The sequence below is a fragment of the Schistocerca gregaria genome, chromosome X (genome assembly GCF_023897955.1).
Source record: "Schistocerca gregaria isolate iqSchGreg1 chromosome X, iqSchGreg1.2, whole genome shotgun sequence".
In the NCBI taxonomy this organism is placed as follows: domain Eukaryota; kingdom Metazoa; phylum Arthropoda; class Insecta; order Orthoptera; family Acrididae; genus Schistocerca; species Schistocerca gregaria.
The window spans coordinates 503998026-504014758 of record NC_064931.1 but is presented as its reverse complement, the minus strand read 5'-3'; the positions used below and the strand labels follow the sequence as shown (position 1 = coordinate 504014758).

The following is a 16733-nucleotide window of genomic DNA, read 5'->3' as shown; positions in this document are numbered from 1 at the left end:
AGTAGTCTTAAATGAGTAGTATTATTAAACATACTATGCAACTGGTGACATGTAACAGTTGATACTCAAAGGAGCTCAATGTACAGTTCTTCATGTTATCTGAGACTCTGGTCTGAAGGTAGTCACACAGACCAAAACTGGATACCGGAATTAAAAATTGATAATATATTGTAATCTTGAATGTCAAATTTTTAATTTTTTGGTTAAAACTGTAATTTACAATCACTGTATTATAGTGACAGATTTTCCCCACACCATTATCTAACAAATTTTGTATCATCATCATGGAAATACCCAGTACATCATAAACTACAATATTCCTACCACATTTCTTTGAGGGATGCTGGATACTACTTCCTCTCTAATATGAGCATTATACTGATTTCTTTTAGCTAGGTAGTATTTATCAAGTCACATACATGTTCTGATATTTCACAAGAAAATCTTCTTTACTTGGGTGACTGCACTTCCTGCTTTCTGCAAGACACTAAAGACTGAATCAGCCTAGTTTGTTCTGTATACAATCTGCTAATTCTCGTTGATGAAAACACAAGTCTGCAGTTCACACATTCAGTAAATGTAGAATCCACATTGATCCTTACATCAGAGTTTTTTTTCTTTTGTTTTGTGTTTGACTTTTCCTGTAACAAGTTATCTCAGTTGTTTTCAGTAATTCTCATAAGATGATTGTAATGTGACTATGCCTCAGAAGTTTACTTGAGATGGTCACTCAGTTCTATAACTCCACTTCCTACAAAAGACATGTATCATGTATGTAATAAAACTTATAGGAAAGAGAAAATTAAGTTGTGTTAAGATTGTTGAGTTGGTGATTCATGTTGAAGATATTCTGGGGGCACAGCAGGTAAGCAGGCATGGGCTCAGAGTCTGCAGAGCTCCATCTATAGTGAGGGTTCCATGTTTGTAGAACTTGGTAACTAAGGAGATCTACATACAACACAGAAATGAATTTGACTCAGAACCACAAGGAGAGTTTGTTCATGTTATTACCTGGTTAATGAATTTATTGTCAATCAGAAGTTAAACTGATTTGTGATTGGGATAATAAATCCCATTTGTGAACCTACAAGCACATGTTACTATGTATTAATAGTCACTCACAGGAAAAGTCTCTGAAATGAGCAAGAAGACTACTTCAAGAAGGAGATTACTCTCACAGTTTATAATCACTTTTTGTTTCTTTATTTCTCTGTTAACAGAAAGGACTGTCATATAAATTATTTATATTATTTAAAAATAATTGTGTTTATTCTATGCGATGTTGTTCATACACAGACAATTTATGTTTGTAAAAATTGGTACTGGACTGTCGGTTGCTTGTATTTGAATTGATCTCATCTCAGAATGAATTTTAAAAAATCAAATTATTTATTAAAACTGCTGGCCTTAAATATAATTGTGTGTGAATAGATAAATATACCAATGGTTTATCTTAAAATTTGTATTTATTTACACCTATGAGCCATTGTAAAAATATTAGTCTGCAGTTAAGTATTAAAGAATTCATTGTTCTTTTGTATAACAAAAAGTTATTTCATTTTGATCTGTAAAGAAATCAGAGAAGGTGCAGAATTTTGCTAGCATTTGTGGCTAGTAAATACTTTCAGTATATTCATTTGTGTGGCATTTTTGGTTTTATACAACATGATTGTATTGCAGCACAGTACTTCAAATTCAGGTAGAAAATATGTTATCAGCAAATTCAAACTACATGAAGAAATTAGAATTCTGGAAGCATACTATACATTATTCTAATTGGCCAATGAACAGGCCCCTGTATGTGCTGTTGAATATTTTGCAGCTTCTGCATTCAAAGAAGAAGAATTTTTGGTTGAGGATGTGTATATAGTTATTGTTGTCAGGAAGGAGTTGGTGAATTTGGAATCAGCCATACTGTGAGATAGGTAATGTTTGATGGTGAAAATACCATGTAACTGAATTGTAAATGTTGGTATACAATGAGATGGCATTGATGCTGACACAGATAACAGTAGGTGATAAAGGCATCCAAATTGTGGAGAGCCAACTGGGGAATTATTTCATGTTTCTGGCCTGTGGGTAATAGTCTAAAAGTATTGATCCTTAAGAGCATAAAACTTTACAATGGGAACTCTGGAACAAACCACAATGGATGTGCAAGTTGGTTCAGCTTGAGAACATGAGCAAGTTGGCAGGCAGGTTAAGGATGGGGCAGGAAAGGTGAGAAAGGATTGCAGGTCTCACAGGAATTCTGAGATTGGTACAACGCAGGAAAGCTTGTAGATGGATATGTAAAAAAGTTGTCAGAGAGTCCTGTGACAAGCTGTAATTTGCACTGTGATGGGGTTGATGTTCAAGCTGGTCCCGCGTAAGTGGGGGGACCCAAAAGAAACCAGATTGTTGTCATAAAAAAATTATTGATGAACCTTTTTACAAAATTACTTCAGCCACCTTCAAAATACTCTCCATTACATGTGATGCACTTGTAAAGTCTCTTTTCTCACTGTTGGAAGCATGTTTGGAACTCTTCAAGTTTCACATTGTCCAGTGCCCTTTGCGAAGCTGTTTTTACCGCCTCTACATCATCATAACGCTCCCCTTTTAGCGTTTTTTTCATTCATGGTAATAGGAAAAAGTTGCACATGGCTAGGTTCAGTGAATACGGAGTGTGGGGAATGACAGACCACCTCTGAGGTGCCAAATAGTGGGTCACCCATAAGGCCGTGTGTGCTGGAGCATCGTCGTGATGCAGAAACCAGTCACCTGATTGCCAAAGTTCTGCGTGTTTCCTCCTCATATCCTCTCGCAGATGCCTTAAAATATCCAAGTAAAAGTGCTGATTAACAGTCTGGCCAGGGGATATGAATTCCCGATGCAAAATTCCACCAACATCAAAAAAGACAATGATCATCGTCTTCACATTTGACCTCATTTGCCTTGCTTTTTTGGTCTGGGAGAGTTGGGAGTCCTCCACTGGCTTGACACTTGCTTGGTTTCTGGGTCATACCCATAACACCAACTCTCATCCCCTGTAATGACTTTGTTCAAGAAGTTTGCATCACGTGCAATCTATGTTTTCAAGTCCTGACTCACATTCATGCGGATGGTTTTTTGCTCGTGTGTGAGAAGGCACAGAACAAATTTAGCAGCAACACGTATCTTGTGCAAATCCTCACTCAAAATACGCTGGCATAAGCTCCAACTGATTCATGTCTCTGCTGAAATTTGGTCAATCCTTTGGCGACGATCCTCGTTGATCTTTTGTCGGACCTTTTCAATGTTCTCCTCATTTTGTGATGTTCAAGGGTGTCCAGAATGAGCTTGGTCTTCAACACACATCTCACCACATTTAAAGTGCCCAAACCACTCAAAAACCTGTGTGCAGCTCATAGCGTCCTCCTGGAAAGCTTCCTGAAGCATTTGGTGTGTCTCCATTGCAGTTTTTTTAAGCAGGAAACAAAATTTCACGCACACTCTTTGTTCTTTTAAAGTTGCCATAATGACTTCGCAGAGGTAACCTGCCAAAAGTCAGAGGAACACAAAACCACACTTGTATGTTCAGCTCTACACTGACACTGTCTGCACAGCTGTTTCATGAAGGGCTCTACTAATACCATCTAGTGTGAGAACCCTGCACTACGTCTATGAGTGGCAGTGCCCTAAGAGTCCGGTTTCTTTTGGGTCCCCCCTCGTATGTTCTATGAGGAACAGATGGACAGATCGCTAGGGGCCTTGGTGGTCATGGGAGTACCTCAACATCACACAGACAATTCACACAGACACATGCTATTTGTGGGTGAGCATTGTTCTGATGAAAAATGGCACCACAAAACTGTCAGATGAGAGGTAGCACACGAAGATGCAAGATGTCCATCAAGTCCAGAAGTTGCTGCCATAATGTGATGCCATTCATCAAAAGCCCAAGCTCCCCGAGCAAAGCAACACTACAAATGCAGCCTTTTGCATTGTCATGTTAACAGCAGCTTACGCATGGGACTGTTATTTCCTAGTACAGCTGCTGCTTGTCTCTGACCAATAGTGAGGATGACACTGGTAGGTGGAAATCTGAAGGGTTTGAAATATGCACAAGAGGGCAATCCCCCTTGTGGTAGTCCGATGTTGTTGACTGGAACCTTTATGATTAGTATGCCTGCCATACTGTTCACATGCAGTTCCAACATCAGGCTACTGACACATCCTAATGCCACAGAAATATGAATATTATAAGAGTTGAGCAACCACCCAAATGGAGACACAAAATGTGTCCCCTTTCAAACTCTGTCAGATACTGATACCACTGTCTCTTGTAAGCAAGCAGTATCTCCACGTTGTTCATAGCGATCACTCAACATCTGATGCAGTTCTTGCTCCTTATATACCCTACAAGACCTGGCAACATCACTACACTATGGTGGCCATTCTACCTGCCACAGAGATTTGCAACTCTAGTCAGTTACATACCTGCCAATGGTGTCTACATGTACAAAATCACCATATCTTCTAAGTACTTTATTTTTTCTGTCTGGCAGTGTATGTCAGCAAGTTTGGTAACTGTGAGAAGTTGACGAAGAGGCTTACTGGAGTCTTGAGTGAACACTTTGACACATTCCAATGTGTAAGAATGAGATTAGTGGCCATAAAGACTTTTAAGCTGGTTTTACACTTGGTCATCTAGTTCTCAGAAAGTAATGTATATTGGTATGGAATATACATTTACTAAAACTGTCATTGCAAATCAGAGCAACTAAGTGGCACAAATTATACACAGCAACACTGTAAAATGTTCACTATTTACAAAATAGGAAATTCACATTTAATGGACATTTTGTATTACAGTTTAATTATTAAATTCTCAATCACTTGACCAAACATTGTAAAAATTAATAAGTTTGGTAGTTAAAATAACTGGTCACATTAAATTGTCAGCATTAAAAGGCTTAATTTTTGTGAGTTATATAGGTTCAGTGCTATTCAGCTACCAGTGAGGCATCTATCAAGCACAGTATTTACATCTACATCTACATCCATACTCCGCAAGCCACCTGACGGTGTGTGGCGGAGGGTACCCTGAGTACCTCTATCGGTTCTTCCTTCTATTCCAGTCTCGTACTGTTCGTGGAAAGAAAGATTGTTGGTATGCTTCTGTGGGGGCTCTAATCTCTCTGATTTTATCCTCATGGTCTCTTTGCGAGATATACATAGGAGGGAGCAATATACTGCTTGACTCCTCGGTGAAGGTATGTTCTCGAAACTTTAACAAAAGCCCGCACCGAGCTACTGAGCGTCTCTCCTGCAGAGTCTTCCACTGGAGTTTATCTATCATCTCCGTAATGCTTTCGCAATTACTAAATGATCCTGTAATGAAGTGCGCTGCTCTCCAATGGATCGTCTCTATCTCTTCTATCAACCCTATCTGGTACGGATCCCACACTGTTGAGCAGTCCTCAAGCAGTGGGCAAACAAGCGTACTGTAACCTACATCCTTTGTTTTCGGATTGTATTTCCTTAGGATTCTTCCAGTCTGGCATCTGCTTTACTGATGATCAACTTTATATGAGCATTCCATTTTAAATCACTCCTAATGTGTACTCCCAGATAATTTATGGAATTAACTGCTTCCTGTTGCTGACCTGCTATTTTGTAGCTAAATGATAAGGGATCTATCTTTCTATGTATTCGCAGCACATTACACTTGTCTACATTGAGATTCAATTGCCATTCCCTGCACCATGCGTCAATTTGCTGCAGATCCTCCTGCATTTCAGTACAATTTTTCATTGTTGGAACCTCTTGATACACCACAGCATCATCTGCAAAAAGCCTCAGTGAACTTCTGATGTCATCCACCAGGTCATTTATGTATATTGTGAATAGCAACGGTCCCATGACACTCCCCTGCGGCACACCTGAAATCACTCTTACTTCGGAAGACTTCTCTCCTTTGAGAATGACATGCTGCATTCTGTTATCTATGAACTCCTCAATCCAATCACACAATTAGTCTGATAGTCCATATGTTCTTACTTTGTTCATTAAACGATTGGGGGGAACTGTGTCAAACGCCTTGCGGAAGCTAAGAAACACAGCATCTACCTGTGAACCCGTGTCTATGGCCCTCTGAGTCTCGTGGACAAATAGTGCGAGCTGGGTTTCACACGACTGTCTCTTTCGAAACCCATGCTGATTCCCACAGAGTAGATATCCAGTCTCCAGAAAAGTCATTACACTCGAACATAATATGTGTTCCAAACTTCTACAACTGATCAACGTCAGAGATATAGGTCTATAGTTTTGCACATTTGTTCAAAATTCCTTCTCGAAAATGGGGATGACCTGTGCCCTTTTCCAATCCTCTGGAACGCTTCGCTCTTCTAGAGACTTACGGTGCACCGCTGCAAGAAGGGGGGCAAGTTCCTTCGCATACTCTGCGTAAAAACAAACTGGTATCCCATCAGGTCCAGCGGCCTTTTCTCTTTTGAGCAATTTTAATTGTTTCTCTATCCCTCTGTCATCTATTTCAATATCTACTGTTTTGTCATCTGTGCGACAATCTAGAGAAGGACCTACAGTGCAGTCTTCTTCTGTGAAACAGCTCTGGAAGAAGACATTTAGTATTTCAGCCTTTAGTCTGTCATCCTCTGTTTCAGTACCGTTTTGATCCACCTACCGCTTTGACATAAGACCAAAATTTCTTAGGATTTTCTGCCAAGTCACTACACAGAACTTTACTTTCCAATTCATTGAATGCCTCTCGCATAGCGCTCCTCACACTACATTTCGCTTTGCGTAATTTTTGTTGGTCTGGAAGGCTTTGGCTATGTTTATGTTTGCTGTGAAGTTCCCTTTGCTTCCACAGCAGTTTTCTAACTTGGTTGTTGTACCACGGTGGCTCTTTTCCATCTCTTATGATCTTGCTTGGCACATACTCATCTAAGGCATGTTGTACGATGGTTCTGAACTTTGTCCACTGATCCTCAACACTATCTGTACTTGAGACAAAACTTTTGTGTTGAGCGATCAAGTACTCTGAAATCTGCTTTTTGTCACTTTTGCTAAACAGAAAAATCTTCCAACCTCTTTTAAGATTTCTATTTAAGACTGAAATCATTGATGCAGTAACCGCTTTATGATCACTGATTCCCTGTTCTGCATTAACTGATTCAAATAGTTCAGGTCTGTTTGTCATCAGAAGGTCTAATATATTATCGCCATGAGTTGGTTCTCTGTTTAACTGCTCAAGGTAGTTTTCAGATAAAGTACTTTAAAAAAATTTCAATGGATTCTCTTTCCCTACTGCCCGTTATGAACATTTGAGACTCCCAGTCTATACCCGGCAAATTAAAATCTCCACCCAGAACTATAACATGGTGGGGAAATCTACTCGAAATATTTTCCAAATTAGCTGAAGATTCTGCACTATATGTATTATTATTACCTTGACTCTGGCATCCTTCTTTCAAAGCTTGATGATTTGCTTGGAAAATTGGTATGGTGTCGTATTTCAAAGTTAGGCAAAGACCTTTGATGGTGAAGTGTTGTTATTTTCCCAGCTCTAGGGGTGACTGCAATATGAGGATTCACTTCTTCTGGAAAGAGTGGGGATAGTGGGGGTGTATCTATTTTTTCTGTGTTGCTACTTCCAATGTTGATGAGACCACCATTCCCACTGCTAAATCCACATCCACCTTGTCCACCTCCATCTATGTCTCCACCCAAAGATGGTTGATTCAGATCTGTACATAACAGACAAAACAGATTATCAATCTCAAAACAAATGAATGCACAGTAATTAGTATTATCTAGCTTGAAAAGCAGAAGGTTAATAACCACAGTGACCATTAGTCTAAATATTACATGTGAAGAAGTGGACTGTTAATTGAACTGGGAAGTCATTGTATAGGTACACTGATTTTCACAAAATAATTATCATGATTACAAACATGGTAAAAAACCTTCTATAGCCATGATCACAGATATTCTTTTTTATTTTTGACAGCCAGTTCTGACAGATGAAACTGTCATTGTCTGGTCTTCAAAAAAATTTTTAAAAAATATATTCATTGTGAGTTAAGAAACTCATGCCATGTTTTCATAATGGTGGATAAAATGTAGCACCAAAATGACAATGTGGCATAAGGTTCTAATTCACAATGAACATGATCTGTAACAAAAAATTTTGAGGACCACAAGGTGAAACTTACATTTGTGGAAATCACTGTCAAGAATAAAAAAGAATTTATGTGATATTGGCTAAAGAAATTTTTTTTACCAAGTAAAACATGTGGCTTGCTATAAATTCTCAACATGAGAAATTCAATCATGATTACAACTAATATTATCACTCATTAAGATAAATAGTAAGTAAATACCATTGTTCCTTTAGTTTTCCAGCCATTCTGTAGCCTCTTTATAATTGATTTTTTATGTGACCACTGTTTCAGACTTCCAGCTTCTGATAACAACATCTCTAGCATCATGTTATTTCCATTATATTATCCACTTGTTGCTTTATCTAAAGGATGTGTAGTAATCCCTTTGTTAGAGATATGGGTATAATGGACTCTTGTTTCATCAGTAAGTAGTTTCAAAGAATAAATAAATAAGTGGAAGAACAAGAGACGGTGAAGAAGAAGAAGACAAAGGAGGAGGAGGAGGAGAAGGAGAAGAAGAAGAAGGCTGGTAAGTAAGTAGATTAGAGTTTAACATGTCATTGACAATGAGGTCATTAGAGACAGAGGACAGGCTCAGATTAGGAAAGGATGGGGAAGGAATTCAGCCATGATCTTTTCAAAGGAAATGTCCCAGCATTTACCTTAAATAATTTAGTGTAATTGCAGGAAACCTAGCTCTGGATGGCTGGACTGGAATTGAAACTGTCAACCTTCTGAATGTGAGTCTAGTGTGCTAATCACTCTACCACCTCACTCAGTGGGAATAGAAGAATAAGTGTTTGGGTCTCTATATGCAGAGCAGAAATATTTCTTGCAGTTTCTGGGAAGACAGGATACATGTAATAAATGTTACAGAACAGATAATGATGACAGGTTTTAACAGTGAACAAAAGAAAACTGCCTAATGAAACAATAAGTTATAGAGATAATTATGACCCACATCTGCAAATTGAAATAGTTTTGTTCCATCACTTTCATAATCTTTGGAATACCAGTTGATACCAATTACTGTCTATAAAAAACATCTATACACTAATCTATTCCCAAAATACCAGTGTGTAACCGTTATGCACAAATATCAGTACAGAGCACAACAAATGCATTCAGAGCGTGACTGATGCATAGCTATGATAGTATGGAGGAACTGTCACTAAATGATGCAGGGCAAGGAGAGTCTAATGGCATTACGGTATTATGAAAACAATCTCCTCTACTGACATAAAAGATTTTTTCCAGCAGGATCCTAGCATAAAATAATCTCAATGATCAAAAATTGGAATCATCAATAGAGGAATATAGTGTTACACAGGGGCACAAAGTTGACTTTGGAAAAACAAAGTTCATCTCCCTCTGTTGGCTTACTGAGATTCAGTACTAAAAGGAGTGGTAGGAATTTGCATACGCAGTATCAATTTTAACAGAGATGAAGGTTATAATCTGAGTGGTGCCTGGAGACAAGCACTTGATATAGAGCATCTTCAAAGGAGTATAAGCAAAAATTGTAATTCTTTGGAGGATAGGAGATGCTGTGGATGGTCTCCATTCTACTTCTGTCCCTCAACTGTGGCCCAGTGGGGGAGAGGAAACACACTGCCACTTGGCTAGTTTCTTGCATTTGCCCAAGCAGATTCCATGACTAACAGATGTTACAATTCTAAGTGATGTCACCTGATGAACTACAAGCTTGAACAAAACTATAAAGGAAGTCAACTCCTGAACAAAATGTGACAATAAGTGAAAGCTCAAGTTTTAACTCCAATTTGACATGGTCTGAACACCAAGAACAAGACATCATTATACAATGTCCAGTAATGTACATGTGAGAATTAATGGACCAAACTGAATACAACACAAATCCACATCAAGTCTAGTACTGATAAAAAGGTTTATATAGAAAGTTTGTGAAGAGTGAAGTCTGTAGTACAGAGGTCCAATCTGAGCAGTTAACATAACATACATAACAAGAAGAAAAAAGAGTTACCAGTCTGTGCTGCACCTTTTTTGGGAAATAGGTCGAGAGGTGCAAAGTCTATGTGACACAAGGCAGATGCACAATTGGTGACGATGTGCACAGCACCACAGCACATTCCAAAGTGATACATCTTCTATGAGCTCTTCCTCTGTGTCATTATCACTCTCTAAAAATACAGCAGTGTTCGTCAGGTGTGAACATGAATATTATTGGACACATTGGTATTACTCAAGATGAGTACTGACATTGAGTTTCACAAGCTATTTTACACAACATAATTTACAAGCACTCAATAAAATACCCTACATGAAACAGCTACATTAAATACAAAACACTTTGGTTTTATAGTGAAAATGTGGCCAGTGAAATGTGAATAAGGAAACTTTTAAAATTGGCTGAAACCCCATGTGGAATCCCAGCCAGTAATGCATTACTGATACAACTTTACTTTTACCTTCATAATGGATAAGCCATTAATAGAGTGATGTACAATTCAGTGACACATTGAGAAGAATATTACTGGCAAGAATATTGCCACTCATAAACAAGTTAACAAAAATTCATTATACAAGAGTGAAACTAACCTTCAGAACGAGATGGCAATGTTCCCATAACTAGAGTTGCAGGTATATGACGACACTGATGATGTTGTGAGTCCAATGTATTCAGCACAATTTTGATAAGTGACTGAAGTTGGCCACTGTGTGGAGGTTGATTATACTGGTACTGTAAACAGAAAAGTTACCATTTACAACTTGTATAATGATAACAATAACTTAAATGGTGACAGCTCTGCGTTAAATCTAGGTAGATTATAAAGGCAATCCAAACAGAATGTTTTGAGATATGAGAATAATATTTACATATGTCTAGCTGAAGCACACCAATATTAGGAATGAACAAAAAGTTGGAAGAATAAAAATGTTAAACCAAATCTACTGTATTAATAGCTATAATGTATTGGTGGTCATGGCTTTGAACAGTTATTGTTCTATCAGCCTGAATTGGGACATGGTCACCTATATTGTTTTGTATCAGTATAAAAATTTGTAAAGAATAGCTCCAAAGGTTGACAGACAACATGCAAGAAGCAGTTGTCTGCAAGATTTATATGCATCTTTTTTGTGGATGTAGTATGCCTCCTTAGTGTTCTTCTGTTCAATCACAGTCTACCATCAGCATTCCCTATAACTTTTTGAATAATTTTCTGATCTAACACTGCACTGTATGGATAGTCCCATATATGTTGCCTATTATAACTGATCCTTTGATTGATGAATCAAGATGTAATCAAACAATTTTACTTATGTGCATTGCAGTACAATATGTTAGGTTGAGTGCCAAGTACCAGTCTTTGCACAAACCCCTTGTCAGTTGGAGATCTACACTAAAGAGCGAAGGAAACTTGTACACCTGCCTAATATCGTGTAGGGCTCCAACAAGCACGCAGAAGTGGCACAAAATGGCAAGGCATGGACTGACTAATGTCTGAAGTAGTGTTGGAGGAAACTGACACCATGAATCCTGCAGGGCTGTCCATAAATTCATAAGAGTACGAGGGGTTAGAAATCTCTTGTGAACAGCATGTTGCAAGACATCCCAGATGTGTTCAATAATGTTCATGTCTGGGGAGTTTGGTGGCCAGCAGAAGTGTTTAAACTCATATGAGTGTTCCTGGAGCCACTCTGTAGCAGTTCTGGATGTGTGGGTTGTAGCATTGTCCTGTCGGAATTGCCCAAGTCTGTCAGAATACACAATGGACATGAACGGAGGCAGGTGATCAGACAGGAATCTTATGTATGTGTCACCTGTCAGAGTAAAATCTAGATGTATCAGGTGGCCCATATCACTCAAACTGCACCCCCCCCCCCCCCCCCCACCATTACAGAGCCTCCACCAGCTTGAACAGTTCCTTTCTGACATGCAGTGTCCATGGATTCATGAGGTTGTCTCCATGCCCACACATGTCCATTGGCTCAATATCATTTGAAATGAAACTTGTCTGGCCAGGCAACATGTTTCCAATCATTAACAGTCCAATGCCAGTGGTCAAGGGCCCCCACCAGGTATAAAGCTTTGTCTTGTGCAGTCATCAAGGGTACATGAGTGGGCTCCAAAAGTCCATATCAATGGTTTTTCATTGAATGATTCACATGCTGACACTTGTTGATGGTCCAGCTTCAAAATCTAAAGTAATTTGTGGAAGGGTTGCACTTCTGCCACGTTGACTGATTCTCCTCAGTCATAATTGGTTCCATTCTTGCAGAATTTATTTCTGGCCACAGCAATATCAGAGATTTGATGTTTTACTGGACTCCTGATATTGGCGCACTCATGAAATGGTCATACAGGAAAATCCCCACTTCATCGCTACCTCGGAGATGCTGCCTCCCATCACTCGTGAACAGACTATAACACCACTTTCTTACTCACTGACTGCAGTGCAGTATTTTGCATGTTTACATATCTCTGTATTCGAATATGCATGTCTATACCAGTTTCATTGGCACTTCAGTGTACCTACATTTCACAGTCATTTTCCAGTGATTCAACCTTTGCACTACAATTTTCTCTGGTGTTTCTAAAAGTAATAACAATTTTGTTTATGTTACATATAGTTTAGACATGGTGTGGAAGAACTGAAATCTGGTTGCAGGAAGAACAGCAACTCCTGGGCATTAACAGCCTCAGAGGACTACCAACACTATCTACAAGGTCATTTACATAAGATATTTATACTAAGAATATATATTCCTCGTTGGAGGTTCAAGTCCTCCTTTGGGCATGGGTGTGTGTGTTGGCCTATGACTTAGTGGTTAGTACTTGCTTCATTCTCTGATATTTTGCAATTGTGATTCTCTATGGCATATACTTATACAGTGAAATTTACAGTAATACCAAATCTGATTATGACAATATATCAACCTGGCACTAAGACTATTAACTAACTATTAGTAAGTGTCACCTTCGTGAAATTAAAAAATGTAACTGCAAATTTATGAGTAATAGCTTGAGACATTCATATCATACAAATACCGGGAATATTAAATGTGGTAATTTGATTTAGAACAGATATACAGGCTTAGTTGCAGACATCATTTACTGATAAGGCACTGGGAAACAACACTTTTGCCAAAGAACACCACTGTGGCTAATGTTGGAATAGTGTGTGGTGTCTAGACCAGGTCAAACTAACAGGATATGTAAAGAAAGTCAGCACAAATGCACCAGTTCCATTCATCTCACTAGAGTGTTGTGAAAAGTTAAGAAATTTCACTTGGCAGGCACTTAAAGATTACAGAACAACATGCTAAAAATGCCAAGAACTAGTCTTCATGTTAGAATCTACACACATAATTCACCCCTTATGTAATGTTCCCACTGAGACTATGAAGACAAAAATTATACAAAAAAATGTACACAAAGAGGCACATAAGCAATCACTTTTCCTATGCTCAATATGTGAACAGATTGTAACAAATCTTAATATATGCTACAACAAAAAGTATTTTGGGCCATAGACCTTACAGTAATGCACAGAACAAAAATGTAAATGTATTTTCTCTGGTGTTTCTAAAAGTAATAACAATTTTGTTTATGTTACATATAGTTTAGACATGGTGTGGAAGAACTGAAATCTGGTTGCAGGAAGAACAGCAACTTCTGGGCATGTTAGCACAGGTTTGTTGTTGTTGTTGTTGTTGTGGTCTTCATACTGTTTTTATGCAGCTCTTCATACTACCCTATCCTGTGAAAGATTCATTATCTCCAAATAATTACTGAATCTTACATTCTTCTGAATATGCTTACTGTATTTATCTCTTGGACTCCCTCTGCAATTTTAACCCTGCTTACTTCCTTCCAGTACTAAACTCCTGATCCCTTGATGTCTCAGAATGTGTCCTATCAACCAATTCCTTCTTCTAGTCAGGTTGTGCCACAAATTTCTTTCCTCACCAATTCTAGTCAGTACTTGCTCATTAGTTACATGATCTACCCATCCAACCTTAAACATGGTCCTGTGGCACCATGTTTTGAAAGCTTCTACTCTATTCTTGTCCATGCTTCAGTTCCATACATGGATACACTCCATACAAATACCTTCAGAAAAGGCTTCATAACACTTACATCTGTATTCAGTGCTAACTAATTTCTCTTCTTCAGAAACACTTTTCTTGTCATTGCCAGTCTACATTTTATATCCTCTTTACTTTGGCCATCATTAGTTACTTTGCTGTCCAAACAGCAAAACCAATCTGCTACTTTAAATGTCTCATTTAATTCTCTCAGCATCACTTGATTTAATTCAACTTCATTCCATTACTCTTGTTTACTGTTCATCTTATATCCTTCTTTCAGGACACTGTCGACTCCATTCAAATGCTCTTCCAAGTGCCTTGCTGTCTCATGCAGAACTCAAATGTCATTGGCAAACCTCAAAGTTTTTGTTTTTTCTTATAGAACAATAGTTCCTATCCATAATTTTTCTTTGGTTTTCTTCTTTACTTGCTCAATGTATGGATTGAATACCAGGTATAGGCTACAACCATGTCCTTCTCAATCACTGCTCCCCTTTTATGCTGCTCAACTCTTATAGCTGCCATCTGATTTCTGTACAAGTTGTATACAGCCTTTTGTTCCGTGTATTTTACCCTTGCTACCTTCAGAATTCCAAAGAGAGTATTCCAGTCAACATTGTCAGAAGATTTGTCTAAGTCCATAAATGCTATAAATGAAGGTTTGTTTTTCCTTAACCTATCTTTGAAGAGAAGCTGTAGGTTCAGTATTGCCTTCATGTTCCTACATTTCTCTAGATTCCAAAGTGATCTTCCCCAAAGATGACTTCTACCAGCTTTTGCATAATAATGTCAGGAATTCATGTTAGTACTTTGCAACCATGACTTAGTAAACTGACAGTTTGATGATATTCACACTTGTCAGCACCAGCTTTCTTTGGAACTGGAATTATTACATTCTTATCAAAGTTTGAGGTTATTTCACCTGTCTCATACATCTTGCACACCTGATGGAATGATTTTGTCACGGATGGCTCTCCCTAGGCTGTCATTAGTTCTGATAGTGTACTGTCTACTCCAAGTGCCTTGTTTTGACCTAGATCTTCCAGTGCTCTATCAAATTCTTCTTGCACTATCATATCTCTCATCTCATCTTCATCTGTGTTCTCTTCAATTTTTATAATGTTGCCCCAAGTTCATCTCCCTTGTACAGCCCCTCTATACACTCCTTCAATCTTTCAGCTTTCCTTCTCAACTTGATACTGTTTTTCATCTGAGCTCTTGATATTCATACAGCTGCTTCCCTTTTATGCAAAGGCCTCTTTAATTTTCCAGCAGGTGGTATCTATCTTTTCCCTAACGAAATATACTTCTAAATGTTTACATTTGTCCTATAGCTATTCCTGCTTAGCCACTTTGCACGTCCTGTCAGTCTCATTTCTTTATTGTTTGTCCTCCTTTTCCCCTACTTTGCTTGCTGCATTTTTATATTTTCTCATTCTATTGATTAAATTCAATATCTCCCATGTTGTCCTAGACATTCTTTTAGGCATTGTCTTTTTAGCTATTTGATTCTCTACTGCTTTCAGTATTTCATCTCTTAAAGCTACCCATGTGTCTTCTAATGTATCCCTTTACCTGTTCTAGTCATCTGTTGCTTAATGCTCCCTCTGAAACTCTTGACAACCTCTGGTTCTGCCACCTTATCAAGGTACCATCTATTTAATCTCCTACCTTTTTGAAATTTCTTCAGTATTAATCTACACTTCATAAACAATAAATTGTTATCAAAGTCCACATCTGCCCATGGAAATTCTGTTGCCACCCACCTACACAGTGAGAAATGATCATCACGATAAAATAAGAGAAATTAGGGCTCACACAGAAAAATTTAAGTGCTTGTTTTCCCCGCATGCCATTCGAAAGTGGAACGGTAGAAAGATAGAGTGAAGGTGGTTCATTGAACCCTCTGTCAGGCACTTTATTGTGAATAGTAAAGTAATCATGTAGATGTAGATGTGGTCTCTTCCATGTATACAACTTTCTTTCATGATTCTTAAACCAAGTGTCAGTGATGATTAAATTATGCTCTGCACAAAATTCTACCAGGCAGCTTTGTCTTTCATTCCTTTCACCCAGTTCATATTGACTCATTATTTTTCCTGACCTTGCTTTTCCTACTGTGAAATGCCAGTCCCCCATCACAAAAATTTTCATTTCCCTTAGCTATTTGCATAATTATTTTATCTTATCATACATTTCTTCTGTCTCTTCAGCACCTGCAGAGCTAGTTGGCATATAAACTTGTACTAGTGTGGTATGTGTGGCATTTTTGTATGTCTTGTCTATGATGTGTTCACTATGCTGTTCATAGTAACTTACTCACATTCCTATTTTCTTATTCATTGTTAAACCTGGTCCTGCATTACCCTTATTTGATTTTGTATTTATAACCCTGTATTTATATGGCCACTCCTCCTGCCACTGAACTTCCCTAGTTCCCACTATATCTAACTTTAACCTATCCATCTATCATATTTTCTAATCTACCTGCCCGATTAAGGAATCCAACAT

The 16733-nt window shown here is 38.2% G+C and overlaps 1 protein-coding gene across 4 annotated transcripts in view; it reads right to left on the bottom strand.

Annotated features, from left to right (window-relative positions):
• LOC126297705 (protein unc-79 homolog) overlaps window positions 1-16733 on the bottom strand; it is an 810295-nt gene that overhangs the window by 369856 nt on the left and 423706 nt on the right. For all 4 annotated transcript variants that reach the window (XM_049988834.1, XM_049988837.1, XM_049988836.1 and 1 more), the window contains exons 28-29: window positions 10728-10869; window positions 7436-7733 (exon numbers count right to left, since the gene is read on the bottom strand). In XM_049988834.1, the coding sequence (XP_049844791.1) occupies window positions 7436-7733; window positions 10728-10869 (440 nt within the window). The remainder of the gene's footprint in view (window positions 1-7435; window positions 7734-10727; window positions 10870-16733) is intronic.